A 17,262-nucleotide genomic window follows, 5' to 3' on the forward strand; every position below is an offset into this window, starting at 1 on the left:
AGTTGAACAGCTAGTGTGATAAACCATTGAAGTGCTTCAAAGGCTGCACAGATTGACGTGTAGCTGTTGTCCTGCCGAAGCTTTGCAAATTATTTGTAATCGCTGCAATAAAGATATTGGTCCCCCCCCTTATATAGTTTGCATAGTCAAGGCACAACAAAACAGGCACTTCCATCGTTCGTCTTTTTGCATCTGCAGGAAACCTAGATGCAGGCAAATTAGTCTTACACTAAGCACAGAGTGGTAAGTATAGTTGTGACCTGGCTTACTTTTGGGAATGGGATTTTACAGCAGTTTAAAAGTGGAAAGATTCTAAGGAGGTCTGCACTAATTGAACTGGACTGGAGTGGAGGATGTGAGATTTCCACAACTCGCTATCACACCAGACAGAACCCACTGAAAGAAGTCCACAAAGTTTTTAACTGCAAAGCATCAAGTGGCAGCTATTGTCGGACCCTTCTCCAAAAGTATACAAAAGGCAGGTTGCATAATAAACTTTTTTAATTTCAAGTCTGTCACAAAAAGGAGAACTGTCAGACATAAGTACTGTACTATAGGCCTGCCTGAATCAGGACAGACCATTATGTTTTGCAAATGCCAGAAAGCCTACCCACGAAGATGAATATCTACCTCCTGTAAAGTTGTTTTAAATAGATTGTAACATATTGCTTTAATCCGAAAAAAACGGTTTTCAAATGCGAAATCTTTAGATCACCATGAGGTATTTTCCTAGAGCATAACTCTTTTTCATTGTTTAATCCCCAAAACAATGTTTTGCTTTTCAATCCGAAACAAAATGAGACCGAAAATAAATATTATTTGTTGAGGAATAAATGCAACTTAACGTCTTGCTTAACAGTGTTACTGACATTTAACAACTTTTGAAACTTCCTCTGTTCTGTACATGTTGGTTTTCTCCAAATGAGTTTAGAGGATGTGCTGGAAAAAGCAAGGCTCCCTTTGGGCTGAATACCGCAGCATCAGATTTTGGCACAACAGGGCACCTACTCATCGGCTTTGTCTCCTTCGGCTTCTTCTACTGGGACCACTGGAGCTCTGTCCACCTGCTTTCCTGCGCTGCCACCATTGAGACTGTTACTAGTGCGCCTCAGAAGAAAAACACCAGCGTGGAGACCACCAACGTTAACCCAGACGGTGTGAGACTTGCGCCATAAGTGTCCAGTCTGGGACAAGGCCTGTGAAAATAAACAGACGGACAGTTACACTAAAGACACTGAAGAACAACCACACATCACACATTATGTAGCCTTCTTCTCACCACTAGGGCTTCCCATACAGGCTACATCATCAACATACCAGAATCATGCACAGTAGAGAGGGGAGCCTCTTACCCACTTCTCATGACTGGGCTTCAGGGCCACACAGTGGTATCTAGTGCTCTACAAATATTACACACAACAAAACTATTTAAAAAAAAGTATTGACTCCATGGAATGATTGAGGAAAATCAATGAATTACTGTATTGCCAGATTGTTGGAAAGCATCAGCCATGGGGCAGCTGAGGAAACAGGGAAATCCTACAAGCAAGTGCAGAAGGGAAGGCAGCAAACACTCAAGCCCATGTACATTCTAGAGCCAATTGTGATTGTGATTTGTGAGTATGGCCGCACTAGATTAGGTAAGCTCTATACCTACTGTACACATGGGAGAGACCTCACCCGGAACGCTGAATGATGGTGAAAGTGAGGTTGAGTGAAGTGTGAAGGAGAAGATAAGTGATAAAGGGCCACTCGTTCCCAGTAACTCAAACTTCAATAACTTGTGTAAGAGTTTATGAATACTGACTTTCTCAGGGAAGCTGCTACCATAGATAAGGATGTGAGAAACCATGAGATCAAATAGGAAAACTCTGAATAATGTTCTTTAATAGTGTATTTTCAGGATGAAATAAGTTACTTACTATATCTGCAGATCAATGTTGGTATGCTTCGTATAGTTACGTATTCTCATTATTCCCCATCGTTAAGCTGGGAATCCCACTGTAATATTTCCACAGCAGTTCAAAGAAATTCCTTTAGAAGCTCTTAAACCATGACACGATACTAGCACAACTATAAAGACCCCAGCTTTAGCCAATGAGATGAGTGTGCACTAATCTCCAGTCACATAGAGGCTTCCATACTTTTAATTTCTATAGGAGTAGTGTGAAAGGATGCAAACACCTCTGACTGAGGAGACTGGAGGATCGCATGTGATCTATGAAGGATACCAACACTGGAGAACTGTAGGTAGTTAAGTAACTTGATTTTTCCACAGAATTGCAAGCTAGATTCAGTGTGTAATCCATATACATTATATGCTTAACATATTGTGACACTACTAATCAATGTTAAATATACATATGCACTGAGGATCACTATAATGAAGATGATGCCAAATTGCCAGACCAACTGATGATTCTCTTAAATAATTCACATCCAAGTAGTAATGTTCTGTAAATATGCTGCAACTCATCCACATTTCAGCCCTACAGATGTCAGACAGAGGAACCTTGGCCTACCACTGCACTAGAATAATCTAATCTTATAATAAGATGACCAACCTTTGAGTGACAAACTATAACAGCAGCAGCACTCAATATTGCTATTCCTTGTTTTAAGAGCAGACACATTCTTTGTGGGTAGCCAAAAGTCATGAAGACATGGTTCAACTGACAGACTTGGTGTTGTCAATGCAGAATGCTGATCTGTGGATGTCCAAGAAAAGCAGCACCCGTTCCACCCTTCTATTATAATAATTTTAGGAGAATGCTTTGAGCATACCAGTTTCATTTACATGAAAGTCAGGAAGCACATGAATTGTGGATGGATGTGCAGAGCACACTGTCTTTGAATAAGCACAAGAATAGAGATTTGAGTGTGAACATATAAATTTCACTGAGTCATCCAGCAAACGCCAAGGCCAAAAACAGAGCAGTTTTCTATAATAGATTTTAGTTTTGTGAATGGGTTTGAATGGTGGTTTCATTAGTTGACCTAAAACAGTATTAAACTTCCATCCATGGGCCTGAACACCCTTCTAAGAAAATCCTTAATGATACTTGTTGACAGCAGAGATGAAGATTCAGAAGGTGGTCGAAATCTGGAGACACCTGGCAAGTGCATTCTAATGGAGGCATATTTGAGGCCTCACTGTGCCAGTCGTAGGAAATAAGATTATAGTTTATGAGGCAGACTGAATATTTGGGTGGAAACCTTTTTTTCTAGTGGTAGACAGACTACGTTGTCAATCCACAGAAATCTAACTGCAAAATCCAGGTGTTCTGTAGCCATCTTGGAGGGTGCGTAGTGGTGGAGAATTGGACCTTTCTCCTTGGTCAGTAGATAGCGTATGTCCCAGCAATATGGATAGAGGCTGAGAGCAGTGTTGAAGACTTGTTTAACAATACAGCGTATGCAGATCAGCCATCAAGGCTTTCTCTCCCTCATGGCTTTACTCCGAATTCTCCTGAGGAAAAGAAGTGGTGCAAAGGCGTAATCAAAGTTCTTCAACCATGGGATCACAAGTGTGTTGCCCCTTGATCCCAGATCTCAGAGTTTCTTGGTAAATAACTGCCATTTCTTGTTTGAGGATGTCGCAAATTTGTCTAATTCTGGGTAACACTGTTGCCAGAAGATCATAGTTGCCGTATCCTGATGTAGCTCTCACCCTTGAGAGACACTCCCAGCCCTGCTGAGGGTATCTGGCCATTTATTGACAACTCCTGGGGGGCGGGGGTTCTGCCCTCGTGCAATTCTGTGTTCTATTGCCCAATCCAAAATCATCTGTACTTATTCCAGAAGTGTGTGAGAATGTGCCACCCTACTTTCTGATGTAAAATATGGCCGTTGTAATGTCCTTAACACCACTAGTAGACTGCAGACCCATTTGGACCATTGCAAGCTCCCCAATCTGTGCGCCGTGGCACGCTGGTGCGCCTCCAAAACTACCCAGGGGTGCCAAAACGTAAAGCCTCAATATTCCAAGTGCAATTTCTTTCGTTTTTCAAGCTGGCTTTCAAACATGTTTTGCTAAAATGAAACTCCCTCTAGTACCACTAGATGGCAGTGCGACATGCAAAATAGCACAGGAATTGCCCCTATCTGTCAGAACAGTTAACACAAACTATGAGCAATGCAGAAATAAAAACAGAGGCACGTGTTGGACTTAAGTATGTTTACGGTGTCACTTTTAAGGAAATTGTGGTATTGTTTTAATAATATATTTTATTTAATCCTGAAGGGCACTGTTTTTAGTCTTGTTAATGTTGGTTGGTGGGAAGACTTTTTAACATCCAACTATGATAGTATGCAACATGTTTAATGCATAAACGTGTTTTTACTTTTTTGATATGGTGTTATGTGGACCTCCATCGGAGTTTTGTACCATAATAAGAACTGAATTGACAATGAATGACACACGACTGTAGTGAGAAGGAATCAGATACTGCAGACAAATACTGAGGTCTGAGACAGGAGAGTGCAAAGACTCCATCAGACGCTAGAAGAGACAGAAGCAGAGTTAAGATAATGGTGGCTGCTGGAACATTTAGTAAAGTACTTTAGTAAAGTACTTGAAAGTGAAATATAGTAGTGCTGATTAGTGGAGCTGCATTCTTATATATCAAAAGTGGCTCCTTGACAACTAGAATGACTTGAAGGAGAGCACCCTGTGCTGGAGGCAATTCTTAAGGAACAAAACATAGTTTTAAAGAAAATCATTATGCAGACCACAGTGCTGAAGAGCATTGTTTCTGTCTTAACCAATGAAAGTTTTTTTTAATTTTTTTTTATTAAACAACTGTTATATTTTTTTATTTTGCTACATCTATGATTATAATACCTTCATAGTTCCTACCAAGTATTTTTGAGGGAACTAAATGGAAGAAATCCAGAGGCCGGGCTTATAAGCCTCTCCACCCCTCTCCCCCACTCGCTAAAACAAAAATAACAGTGGGGAGCCGCAGTCAACTGCCAATAGGACAAGGGAGCCACGGGTCGAAAAAGTTTGGGGACCACTGCCCTAAAGCCACAATATGGAATCAATGGGATGCAGGAGGATATCAAGTCCAGCAACAACTTGAGGAGCCAGACAGATGCCTGGTCTAGTTTCTGAGCCCGGCAAGTGAGATAGGGTAGGTGTAGAACTCCCTCTCCAACTACCATGGCATTCAGCATGGAACCCATGAATTAGATGAAAGCTGTGGGATGGATATGAGATTTATCCAAGCTGAGTTAAAGCACAGTTCCATAAACAGTTGTGTCATTTTCTGTGTTGAATTGCTGGCATCTGCTATGAACACTCCCTTTACTAGGTAGCCTTTGAGATATGGGAAGATCCGATGACCTTGATATATCAGGAAAGCAGCTACTGGTGTCCTGGTGCCATCTTGAGACCAAAGGGTAGCACCTTCGATTGACAAAGGCAGCCCAGCTACCCTGAATCTTAAGTACTTGTTTTGCCCATGCTGAGTGGGTATATGGAAACAGGCATCTTACAGAATTAGGGAAGTCATTCATTCTACTCTTTACAGTAACGGGAACAGCTCCTGCATGATTACCATTCTGAATGACTGCTTTTTAATAGATTTGTTGAGCTGCCAAAGATCTATAATGGGGTGCTATTCTCAAGACTTCTTCACCAGGAAGAACTTACAGTACAACCAATGGGAATTTCAGGTTGAGTTTGAGAGCCCCTTTTTGAAGCATGGTCAGTATCTGCAGGCAAGAGAGATTGTTTACCTGTAGTGGAAAGTGTAGCTATCTTTAGGCAAATTATAGCCTATGCCTGTATCTTACAAGGTCCAAAATTCACTAGTCGGATCCAATGTCTTTCACATGTAGAGGAAGCTGTGCACAGGGAAAACTGGTTTACAGAATGGTGTTGTGCGGCGTGCATTATTACAAAATCCACATTTGGGTGTCCAGTAAGGTATACAGGTCTGTTATTGAAGGTTCTGTACTCATCAGGACTAGATGCTAAGGCTGACATCTGCAGGAGTTTCGCTCCCTCCTTCCAAATGTGGCCTGTTACGTGAATCAATTTGAATGATTTTCTAGCCACTTCCTTAAAACAGTAAAGAACGAAATGTGTCTTGGTGTAGGTGTATCAGTTGTGGATACCATATAGTCATCCAATTCATTTGGTGCAGAATTCAAGAGAGCTTGGCGAACTTTCCTCTTCCTCTATATCCCCGTCGTCCAAAGAACGGGTCACTGCATGTGAGCAATGACTGTTGTGGTGGCAAAAGAACCACAAGAGTCCGCGGTGGTGCTGATGTGAAACTGCAGCAACTGTGCAGGAGTTGGAATCAGGGAAAGCATTAGTCTTGCATCATTTTATGAAGGGCATCAATTAGGCCAACAAGTACTCTCAGCACTGGAAGATCTTAATGCGAGTCTTCATAATTTCTGTCATAAGAAGGATGAACATAGGACTCTTCTTTCTCATGACAGTAGCCTTTTCTGTTTCCTCATCCCTACTACGCCTCATCATGTTCTTGGCACTTTGCATGAAGCTGCGTTGGATTGCTGTTCGCCCGAAAGGGGCCTTCATTCTTCCACTCTCCTTTAGTGTCTATAAATTATGTAGGTAACTTTTGCTGGACTTTACTAGGTGAAGTATCTTCAGGTGCAAACACAGGTTTCACAGGACTGTCAATGTTGCCTTCTTGATGGGGTGGTTGTAGAAGATGGAGTTGTTGATGAGTGTGCCATCAGAGACATCAACGGTGAGGCATATGCTTGAACATATGCCAATGAAATGCAGTGTCGACTGTGTCTTGAAGGGAGACAGACTGCATCCGTAGTTGAGGGGGCTGTAGACGAATCATTTGGTGGTGGTTTTGTGACAATTTTCCTCAGTGATGCACCTCGAACGGCTACTTTTGGAGGCCTCTCCAGCTTGTGGTCAGGTTTGTTTTAGAGGCCTTCAAAAAGTTCCCCCAAAGTATATGACGGATCCCCTGTCAGAAGACTGACAAAGTGGAGATCCTCCCTCAAAATTACATTTAAATTACATTTAGGTGGTTGCTTAAACTCATGGGAAGAACTATGAGTAGATGCCTTGTCTGATGAGGCTTTGACACTAGCATTCTTCTGTATCCATCTAAGTAGCTAACCAGCTTTTAAGGTTTTAGCTGAAACTTTTCAACAAACGTTGCATTGTTTGGGTTGTGCTGAAAACTGTGCAAAAACACATAAAACACATAAGAGGTCAGGATAGTCGCATCTTGACCCCATAGGACAAATGGAAAAATAGGCCAATGTTTTTTTTTGGGAGGGTGGGGGGGGCAATCTGCAGATCCTCCTCTGATCCAGAGGAAAAGCAGTGCCCTGATTGGCTGGCCACAACCTGAGAGATATATTAACGTGTGTTACAAAAACCATAGAAATTCACTGAAAAAAAACCAAAGGTTACATGGACATTAAAGGTAGGTTGAAGTTTTACCCATACAAAACCATATAAATTCAGCAGTTATACTTACCTGAAGAAACTATAACTCCCCATCTTTTTTGGCAAGAAAGTTAATTTTGATTTTGGATTTGTTTTTATACATATAGGTAGCAGAGTTCAGCTAAGTACCAATATTGTCCTACTTCTTTGCTGAATGCCTGCACTTTTCAGGCTCGTATCAGCTGCCACCTGGGAAAACCTACCAAACCCAGGCATTTCTGAAAACTAGACTTCCTTCGGGAGTCATGGTGGTGTGCCTCGTGTGGATCCTATAAAGTTGTCTTATCAGAATGCCCTGCAAACCCAAAACATTACCTAAAAATTGCACAATTTCCTTGAATTGCTGAGACTTAAACTTCTGCTTATCTGAGGCTTAAAATTCTGCTTAGTTGGACAAAACGTTATGGAGGCGTAAGCACAAACTACCCCAAATAGCCCAAAAAAACCTTAGCACATGGGGGGGGGTGAGAGAGGGGTGTTCATATAACTAGAAGAAGTACTGTTTGTCAACCTAAAGAACATGGAACGATTTTACGGCACATGGAGCAAACTAAACCAGAAAGAGTACAGTTACGTAGTCAACCATTAACTAGAAATCTACATGCATAAAAACAAAATATGCACCTGATGAAAAAAAACAAAGACTAGGAAAGATTAACCAAAAAGTGTGAAATAGAAAACAAGCAAATCACATACTAAAAAGGGAACGTTAAAGGTTGTCCCGACTGAGATTTAAATATGCAGAAATCCACATGTTATTCTGTCGCTGGAGCCTTTACCTTGACAAAACACTTCTTGTCGTGCGTCAGCAGTACTGCGCGCCCTGTTCGGGGTCTGCAGATCCGGCTCATCTCTCGGAGGAAGGCTGGATACAGGTCCCAGTTCTTCTTTCTTGATCCCACCCTGGGAAAATAATTAGACAGTGACAGGCAAATCATCAAATAATTATACAACAGTTGAAATAGGAACGTCCTTTGTCACTAAAGATCAGTTACTAAACCAGTTGCTTAGGTTTACTCAAAACAAATATTAGAAAGTACTCAAACTCAGGGGCAGAAAATTCAGGTCAGAACTAATGAGGTCCAGTCAACTATTCAAACACACATTAAAGAAAGCTCGGAGTTTGTTTAGCATGCAATGTGCAAATGTCCCACTTGATGAGTCCAGACAATGTGGGAACCAAACGTTTAATAACAGAATAGGCAATCTCAGAGGATGTGTTTACTCTTTATGCTTGTAACTCAGCTCAGCAATATAAGGGATTCCACGGTCTGCAGGGTATTTCATCCTTCTAAGGTTTATAAAAGGAGTGTAGATTATTTACTAGTAATCAAAGTAACACCTAAAAGTGTTCTCTGCCAAGATCATTAGATTTAAAAAAAAAAATAGCTCAGAAAATATTGCAATGGTTTGGTTAAAAAATTAAAGAAACTAAAATGAAATAGATAAGTCACTTATGCAACAATAATTCAACGCAGCCTCCTCGCTAGTGGAGCTAACTGATGGTCGTGATCACTTGCTGTGGGTCACATGGTGGATCCTTTGGGGAGCTGGTCACTTAACTGGCGAATTACAGGCCTTTTTAGGTCTGACGTGAATGGTGCAAGGAGAACATATGTTCTGTAATTACTTTAACTGGCTTTACCACCTTCTGAAATTAACTTATTTTGCACATCAACCTTTACCAATAGGTTTGAGACACTGTCAGTCACATCTTGGAATAGTCCCAGGAGTATTTTAGTCTCCATCTTAGGTCATGGCTACAAAGCGAAAGCCTCTTGTTCATCATAGCAAAAAACGTACAATGGACTTAGAGCCCACCGAACACTTACCACTGGCTGGCTTTATTGTCACTCTCATTTTCTCCCTTATTAATAGCTTGCCTTCTTCTTTTTGTGTTTGCTCCTCTGCATAGCATCTTTCTCACCCTTTTTATTGGTTAAATTGTACCCTTCCACTGCTCACACTTCGGGCACTACATTTTCCATTTTAATTTAGCATTCCACGAAAGTACATGTGCTTTCTTGCTCTCATCCTCATGTGATACTTGCCACCCGGTTAAATACACGCCCCAGCCACATGTTGCTCCCCACCTTACCAACTTGTTTGTAAAATCACAGCAACAAGGATAGAGAAGTCTAACCACCCTGGAACCGGTTGTATTTGTCCTTGCTGCTTTGGAGCATTTCTGGTGAAAGAGGGGCTTCCAGTGGCCACATTTGGTAATGCACATAGAAAAACACAACTTCAGTAATGATTTTTCATTTACTATAAAAAATGTTTTACTCCTTATCCCCTTTACCAATTATTGTGGGTTTAGGCATTAAACATATCCCCTTATCAGGAAGTTGGTTTTGGAAATGTTACAGTTTGAATTATTTATGTATTTTGATGTGTTGGTGCTGCTACAATAATTGAGCATTTTCTATGAAAGATGCCTGTCGCTTTAAGCCACAGTTATCAGTGGTAAGTCCAGGCTTCCTTATTGGCATCTGAATCTACTTCTTGAAAACCCAGGTTCTAATCCAGATGCTTACAGGAAGTCGTTCTTAGAGATACTGGTGTTTGTATTAAGAGGATATTGGATGCCAAATGGAGTATGCAGGCCTTGGATTTCATCCCTCACCAGGGACCTTGAAATGAAGAGTCAGCGATGGTATGAAATATTTAGTAAGTTCTGCCACGGTAGTCAGCATGTAGGAGCTAAATGGCCTACAGCAGGAATTTAGGAGTAAAGTCCTGGCCATACTAAGCAGTGACCGACCTCTGGAGGATAGGGAATAATGAATCAATCCGATGTAAGGCGACAGGAGACGGAGGAATGGAACCTAGAGACATGTATAACGTCAAAACTACCTGGGTACCAGTGTGACTAGGATAAAGAGACTGCAGCATAGCTTCAGGTATTTATGGTAGGCAGAAGAAGAAACTATGAAGGAGACAAGTGTACATGCCTAAAGTCTCATGGAGGGCTCGCCCTCACTACCTTTGATACTGCTAATAAGGGTTCCAAATGCAGGGATGTCCCAAACAGCTGGAAAGGGAATACAGCTGTAGCTTAGGAGGATATTTCACAGTAGGATCAACCACCACAAAAGCGATCTGTCCCAAACCGAGCCCACAGCAATATCAGCAGCTTATCCATTGATTGATTTATTGTATTATTTAGTCAAATAAAACCATAACAAATAACCTCACAATTCTCTCTAAAAACAAGATTCTAAAAACAACAGTTTTCGTAATGTTAAAAAAAAAAATCGTATAATTACCGTAACCTAAATATACTTATTATAGGTACCATCTAAAATTACCTGAAAGCCAGTCAGTTTTGCTTTGAAGTCACCCATTCTATGTCAGAACGGAAGGCAAGGATTATGCCATCCTTTCTCCACTTTATTAAACAGCAGCCGATAAACAGGGTGAACAACGACCTACTAATCCCGTGAAACTTTGGGATTTAGAACAGAAAAAAAAACATCCAATAGGAACAAAGTTGAGCAGTGCAGCACATAGTCCACTGTTTATTTCTCCTCCTCCTCTTTCGCATTTCGTTTTCTGTGCCACTGTGATATTTTAAAGTTTTATCTGTTAGGACATGATTTACTATTCGTATGAGCATTTCTTTTTAGCTTTGACCGACCGCGGAAGCCTTCTTCGTGGTTCGTGTTTGTGGTGCAGCTACCGTAACGTATTATCAAGGCCGCCAGGTGGCGCGCTTGAAACGTTTGTTTTGACAGGACGCGCAGCTTAGTTTTTCCCCCTCATATTGGGCACAAAGCTGCGTATCAGTCCGAACAGAGCGTTTTGTCTCTGGAGAGCTGCGCCCCTCGCCCGGAGGGTTCTGTAAAATAATTGCCTGTACATTTGGGACCCCCTGTGTTGTTCAGGGTCTATAATATTGTTTGGCTTACAAGCTGCATATGTTCACAGGATTCCCCATATTGTGGGCTGTATCTAGCATTCCTCTCCTGTAGTGGGACATACTCTCAGGCAGAAAGCCATATTAATATATTTTGACTGGCACCAGGGGTGTTTTGTGTTCCAGGCTGAGACCCTATATTTGTGCGGCTTCGCCCATACTTATTGAAGCTGACACCTAGATTATTTACTACCTTAAAATCTTGCTTATTAAATTTTTCCAGTATATTCTTCTAATAATTTTATACTATCTGTGGCTTATTAGAATTAACCGGTGGGACATTAGTACTACCATAACGGAAATCAATGATGAAGAATTATTTGAGGCTGCAGATGCGTCTATTTATAGAGCGGTCTCTAAAGCTACTGGTCCCCTGGAAGCCAGACTGGTGCAGCAAATTGCGCGTGAATGCAACAGGCTGTCATTCTGTACCCCTATTCCTTCAGCCCCCCCACCCTTTACCTGCAAAACATCTTCAATCTCCAACAGGTGGAGCAACTCCTGCAAAGTGTTGCCGTGAAGTAGGAATTGACCAAGATGTGTTTAATTGTGTTAAACAATCTTTCTTTATCCAACCACATTCAGCTCTGTCCCCTAGACCCCTCTGGTCTATTATCTGATCAACCTCCTCCTTCCCTTGGTCAACAGTACTCTGACCCCCTCTATGACCCTGATGATGATGCTGGTCCCTCCAGACCTTGGCTCCCTTCGTCCCAACTTCCTCCTATAGATTCTGTGCAAGAGGTTTCTGACATGCTAGATCCTGATAAAATTGTTCATCCCCAGTCCTCCGAATGGGCCCGCCAGACAAAGTCGCAAGTTATGTTGTGGGATGCATCCAGAAATCTCTACAGAAATAAGCTCGTAATGGTCTCAGAGCAGAATGTCCCAACCCTTCTTGGGAAGACAAGGTGGCCCTTACACCAGAACTGGATCACAGAATGTCTACTTTCCACCAAAAATGTATCAAAGATCCTAAAAAGGGGAGGGATAGATCCTGGCGTGCATGCCAAGACAAACTTCTTGATGTCCTGTGCCAGTTAACAAAAATTTTAGATATGGCTGAGGATGCTAAGTTCCAGGCTCATTATTGTCTACAGAAGTCTTGTTAGGTTGGGCACAACGAGCAATAATTTTTCTTGGCAACACAAACTGTGCCCTTTCTACAGAGCAATCTTTGGCTCTGCCCCAGACCTGATCATAGAGTCAGATGCCAGCAGATTAGGTTGGGGTGCCAGGTGTGGGGATTTTGCCACCGGAGGGTTGTGGTCCGTAGAAGAACAAAAAGTTACACATAAATTGTCTGGAACTTTTGGCCAGCTCTTTTGCAGTCAAGTGCTGGACTAAGGACTCCATTCAGTCATGTGTCCTTTTGAAAATAGACAACATTTCAGTGGGACGCTATATAAATCAACTGGGAGGCTGCTTTTCCAAAACCCTGTCCGATCTTGCAACAATTCTTAGCAATAATGTTTAGATCACCAGATTTCGGTCCCAGCCCAGTATCTTCCTGGTCAGCAGAACAAAATTGCGGATTTCCATTCCATGCACTTTCAAGATTCCAGCCTTTGGAAACTGAATCCAGACATCTTTTTTCATCTCCAAAACAGGTGGGGCCCTTTCTCAGTGGATCTTTTTGCATCCAGATTGGATCAGTAAACTCCCAGATTTTTCAGTTGGAGACGGGATCTCATTGCAGCTGCCACAGATGCCTTAATCCAAGACTGGAGTCAGAAGGACGGCTATGCCTTCCCACTTTTTGCGATGATCACTCAAACATCCGCTCAAGCCCAAAATCTGGTCCTGATTACGCCCATTTGGAGGTCTCAAGTTTGGTTTCCAGTTCAACTGGAACTTTCTGGGGATTTTCCAATCCCACTCCACCTATTTCCCTCTCTTCTCCTCAACCCCAACCATATGCTGCATCAGATGGTTCTGGAAGTATCTCTCTCACTGATAGTGTGCAGAATTTCAGGGGACGTTGGTCAGTCCCGGGCTTTTTGCAACAAGATGAAGAACTTTTATCAAAAGCATGGGCCCCCAGTACCTCTAAACGATACAGATCCGCACGAGCTCGATGGTCCCGTTGGTGTTTGTGACGGGGTCTTGATTCCGTGGACGCTGATGTAGTGCATTTGCTAAATTTCCAAGCCAGCCTAGCTTCATAGGGTTCGGCATATCGTTCTATCAATACCTTGAGATCAGCTATTTTGGCAGCTCACTCTATGGTGGATGGCTGTCCTTTAGAACAGCTGTTTGTATGCTGCCTCCTTCGGTGCATCCGACTTTCCCTTCCTCCGGCTTCTCGTTATTCGTCTGTTTTGGATGTTAATCAAGTACTAAACCTATTTCTGTCTTGGCGACCTAATCGTTTTTTGTCCAGAAAGGAACTATCAGCTAAATTAGCTATGCTACTGTGCCTCATCCCTGCAGAAAGGACTCGGATGTCCGAGCCCTGGATTCCTCAAACAGGTGTTTTCACCCTTATGAAGTTTCCTTTACCGTATGGAGAAGAACAAAATCTATTACTAGAGTGATCTTTTATCCTGCATTTCCAGATTTCCCAAAGCTTTGTGTGGTTCAACGCCTCAAAGCATATGAGAAAATGTCAGCAGAATTCCGTCCTCCAGGGGAGCAGCAACTCCTCATTGCTCTTAGAAAGCCACATAATGCCGTATCTTCACCTATTATTGCCCGTTGGGTTAGATGGGTGATGCAGGAAGCTGGTATCGCTCTTTTTATTTTATGGTGAACATTCCACCCTATTTTTCGCCATTTAGTGAAACCCTCTCTGTAACTAGTATTAACCTTACTAATAATTCATACTGTTTTATTGAGATAATTTCTTACTTTTCAATTTAATTGATTTATCAAATGTTTCTTCTTCTGAAAGTTCTTTCCTTTCTTTTTCCATTCCAAGTCCTCCATTTAAAAAAAAAAAAAAGAAAATTATACTCTCTTCATCAGAGAAGAGACTACCAAGCAAGACGGCTAGGGATCGAATCACAGTGTGGCTCGCACTTCGAAAGAGGAGGAGGAGAAATAAATAATGAACTATGTGCTAGACTGCTGTTTGGGGATTTGCTATCTATGAAACTTTATTCCTATTGGACGTTTCTTTTTCTGTTCTAATTCCCAAGGTTTCATGGGATCAGGAGTTTATAGTTCACCTTGTTTATCGGCTGTTGTTTAATAAAGTGGAGATAGGATGGAATAATCCTCGCCTCCATGTCCTTCACAGAACTGAAAGTTTACGTTATGATAGCTAGGAAATCTTTCCATTACCCTTCTATATGTTCTCCCCATTTCCTTATGGTGGCTAAACTAAATGACTGAAGACGTCATCACATGATGTCCTATTACCAAACCCAGATTACTGATGAATAGATAATTTTTTTATGCTGATCCCTGTACCATTCGCCGTACCTTTCACAAGTAGTAAGCAATTGCCAGTGCCGATGTGGGTCTGGGAACTGCTTTGAAGGATTTCTGATCATGCAATGCACTGTGCTCGCGAGTTATCCTTATTATCTGTGTATCAGCAACTCCCACAACCCATCTCTGTTTTTTTCTGACATGTAAGGTTCTAGAGCAGCACACTGTCCCCGGCTGGGTGAGTAATGAGAAGGTGTGACAGCAAGGTATAAGAGCTCCTTTATTACACCATTAATGTCTCCCTAGTAACTGGATGGCTAGGTAATGAATCTTTGTTAGGGGGTCCGAGGTAGGGAGAGAATACAGTATATGCCTGATCAGGCTTCAAGCAAGCAAATGCAGACCTCTCTGGTTAAAAGCCACATTTTACTTAAAAGATGTACCAATGGTCTTTGCGAAATGTTTGACTATCATTTAAAGCAGGTGGAAAGATGGATTAGACTACCGCGAATGGTAGTGGGGCACGTCACGCTCATAAAATGGCCTTTCTCCCCAGGTTATCATAACTGTCCCACAATATGCCACTAGTCCTAATTAGAACATTGGAATGTTCGGATCTCCATTGCAGACAGTGGAGCGCTCTGGGCTTTTACTGACCAAAAGCCCGGAGCCAACATTCCAATGTTCTCTTTGTTCACAGCAACAGCTGTGAACAAAGCCTCACGGAGCCTGAGGGGATTTTAATCCCCTCGGGCTTCGTGAGGAATTTGTTTTATTTAATAGAACATTCTGACCCCAAGTGGCAGAATGTTCTAATAGCCTTAGAACCCGCCGTAGCGGGCTCTACCGGCCATTAAAGGCCCTCTCCCTTGTTAAACGCGGGAGCGGGCCTTTAAGGACCGGTAGAGCCCGCTACAGCGGGTTTTAAGGCTATATTAGAACATTGGAATCTTGAGAGCTCCACTGAAGACAATGGAGTGGCTCAGGGCCAACAATGGCTGGTATAGGCCTTCTGTTCTAACATTTCAATGTTTGACTTTCTTTTTCTCCCTTTTCAGAACACTCAACCCTCAGTGGGTGGAATGTTCTAACAGTCTGATCGGCCTTCTGCCTCGGGTTATATCAGTTGTTAAAAGCCCTCTCGCTCATTACGGGACCTCATCTGCAGCTCAGGCTATAACTCTGGCTCAGGGGCTTAACCAAACAGATTTGAAAAGAGAGCTCTTTTCTTTGTCAGTTGGCGACAGGAAAGGGTCACCTTAGCCCAGAAAGTGGTGATGTTCCACAAAAAAAAATCCATAAAAATAATTTCTATCACCCTGAAAGCTGACGTTATGGCTAACTGAAGTCCAGGGAAGATGTGAGAAACATCAGAATGTAGTCAGAAAGAGATTACATACAAGGCAGAGCACAGCTCTTCTCGGAGCTCCCACACACATGACGTGTAGATGAAAACTGAACTATGGCGGTGCAAGGAAATGCCGCTTTTTGCTTCATCACCATGAAAAATCTGAACTGATGCTTCTAGTTTCTTGACTCCGACTGCACGGAGGCCTGCTAACGAGACCTCTGTGCCACTGCCCAAACCATAAAAAAGTGTATGTTTAATTGGCTTATACTCAACTGCATTACATTAAGTGACTTAAAAGTCCCTACTATATGGGGCAAGGGGTATCCAGTGTTTGTAAGTTAGTGTCCTTCAGAGACAGCACTTATTGTGCCACCCTGAGCATGGCAAACTAAAACATGTCTCCCAATCTGCTACTGCAGACTGGTAGATCAGTTTTTAAACTGCTAACTCAACTTTGCCATTTAAACCAATGGCTATGCCCAAACCTCCCTCTTTAACATATGTGAGTCACCCCTACAACAGGCCTATAGAGTGCTGTATATTAAAAAGTAGGACATGTCTTTTTATATGCCTAACAGTACAAAACCCAAATTTTTGGTGTTACTGTGAAAAGGCTAGTACCTCCACTGGCGAGGGCAGGGTTACATGCGGACAACTCAGCAGTGCTAACTTCTGAATGGGACTACTAAAGCTTGTACTTGAAGGTATGAAAATAATCATCACATTAAACCCAAATTGATGCTCAAATAGAATTTAATGCAACGTTTAAGTAAATGCAACTTTTAGAAAGTTGCCACTCTGTTGCCCAAGTTTTTCAGTTTGCTGTTTGCAGATGCTGGCCACAAGACAGCCTTCTGTCCTTCTGGAGAAAAGTGTGAATGACTCCCAGGAAAGGGAACAATAAAGGCTTGCTGCTGGAAGAGGTGTTACCTTCTCCCTGGCAGGCAGCCACAAAGGGTGTGAATCTAAAAGGCAAACTTCAAAGGCAAAGCCGCCTTTGAAGGGCAAATGGTGGACACACTACTCTTTTGTTCATGTAGAGGGGTTGGCGTCTGGGGCAAAGAGGCCAGCTGCCAAACCATTTTTTCTGGTGGGCATAGAGTCCTCAGGCAGCAACCCCTCTAGGGTGGACTACCAACCTCAGCACACCAAGAGTGGGGT

At 42.3% G+C, this 17,262-nt stretch overlaps 1 protein-coding gene across 3 annotated transcripts in view; it reads right to left on the bottom strand.

The window, feature by feature from the left end:
- Positions 1-483: 483 nt before the first annotated feature.
- THUMPD3 (THUMP domain containing 3) overlaps positions 484-17,262 on the bottom strand; it is a 59,875-nt gene continuing 43,096 nt past the window's right edge. For all 3 annotated transcript variants that reach the window (XM_069206331.1, XM_069206332.1, XM_069206333.1), the window contains 2 exons: positions 8,236-8,359; positions 484-1,196 (listed from right to left, as the gene is read on the bottom strand). In XM_069206331.1, the coding sequence (XP_069062432.1) occupies positions 1,005-1,196; positions 8,236-8,359 (316 nt within the window). In that variant the 3' untranslated portion in view covers positions 484-1,004. The remainder of the gene's footprint in view (positions 1,197-8,235; positions 8,360-17,262) is intronic.

Source organism: Pleurodeles waltl, chromosome 9 (genome assembly GCF_031143425.1).
Source record: "Pleurodeles waltl isolate 20211129_DDA chromosome 9, aPleWal1.hap1.20221129, whole genome shotgun sequence".
In the NCBI taxonomy this organism is placed as follows: Eukaryota; Metazoa; Chordata; class Amphibia; order Caudata; family Salamandridae; genus Pleurodeles; species Pleurodeles waltl.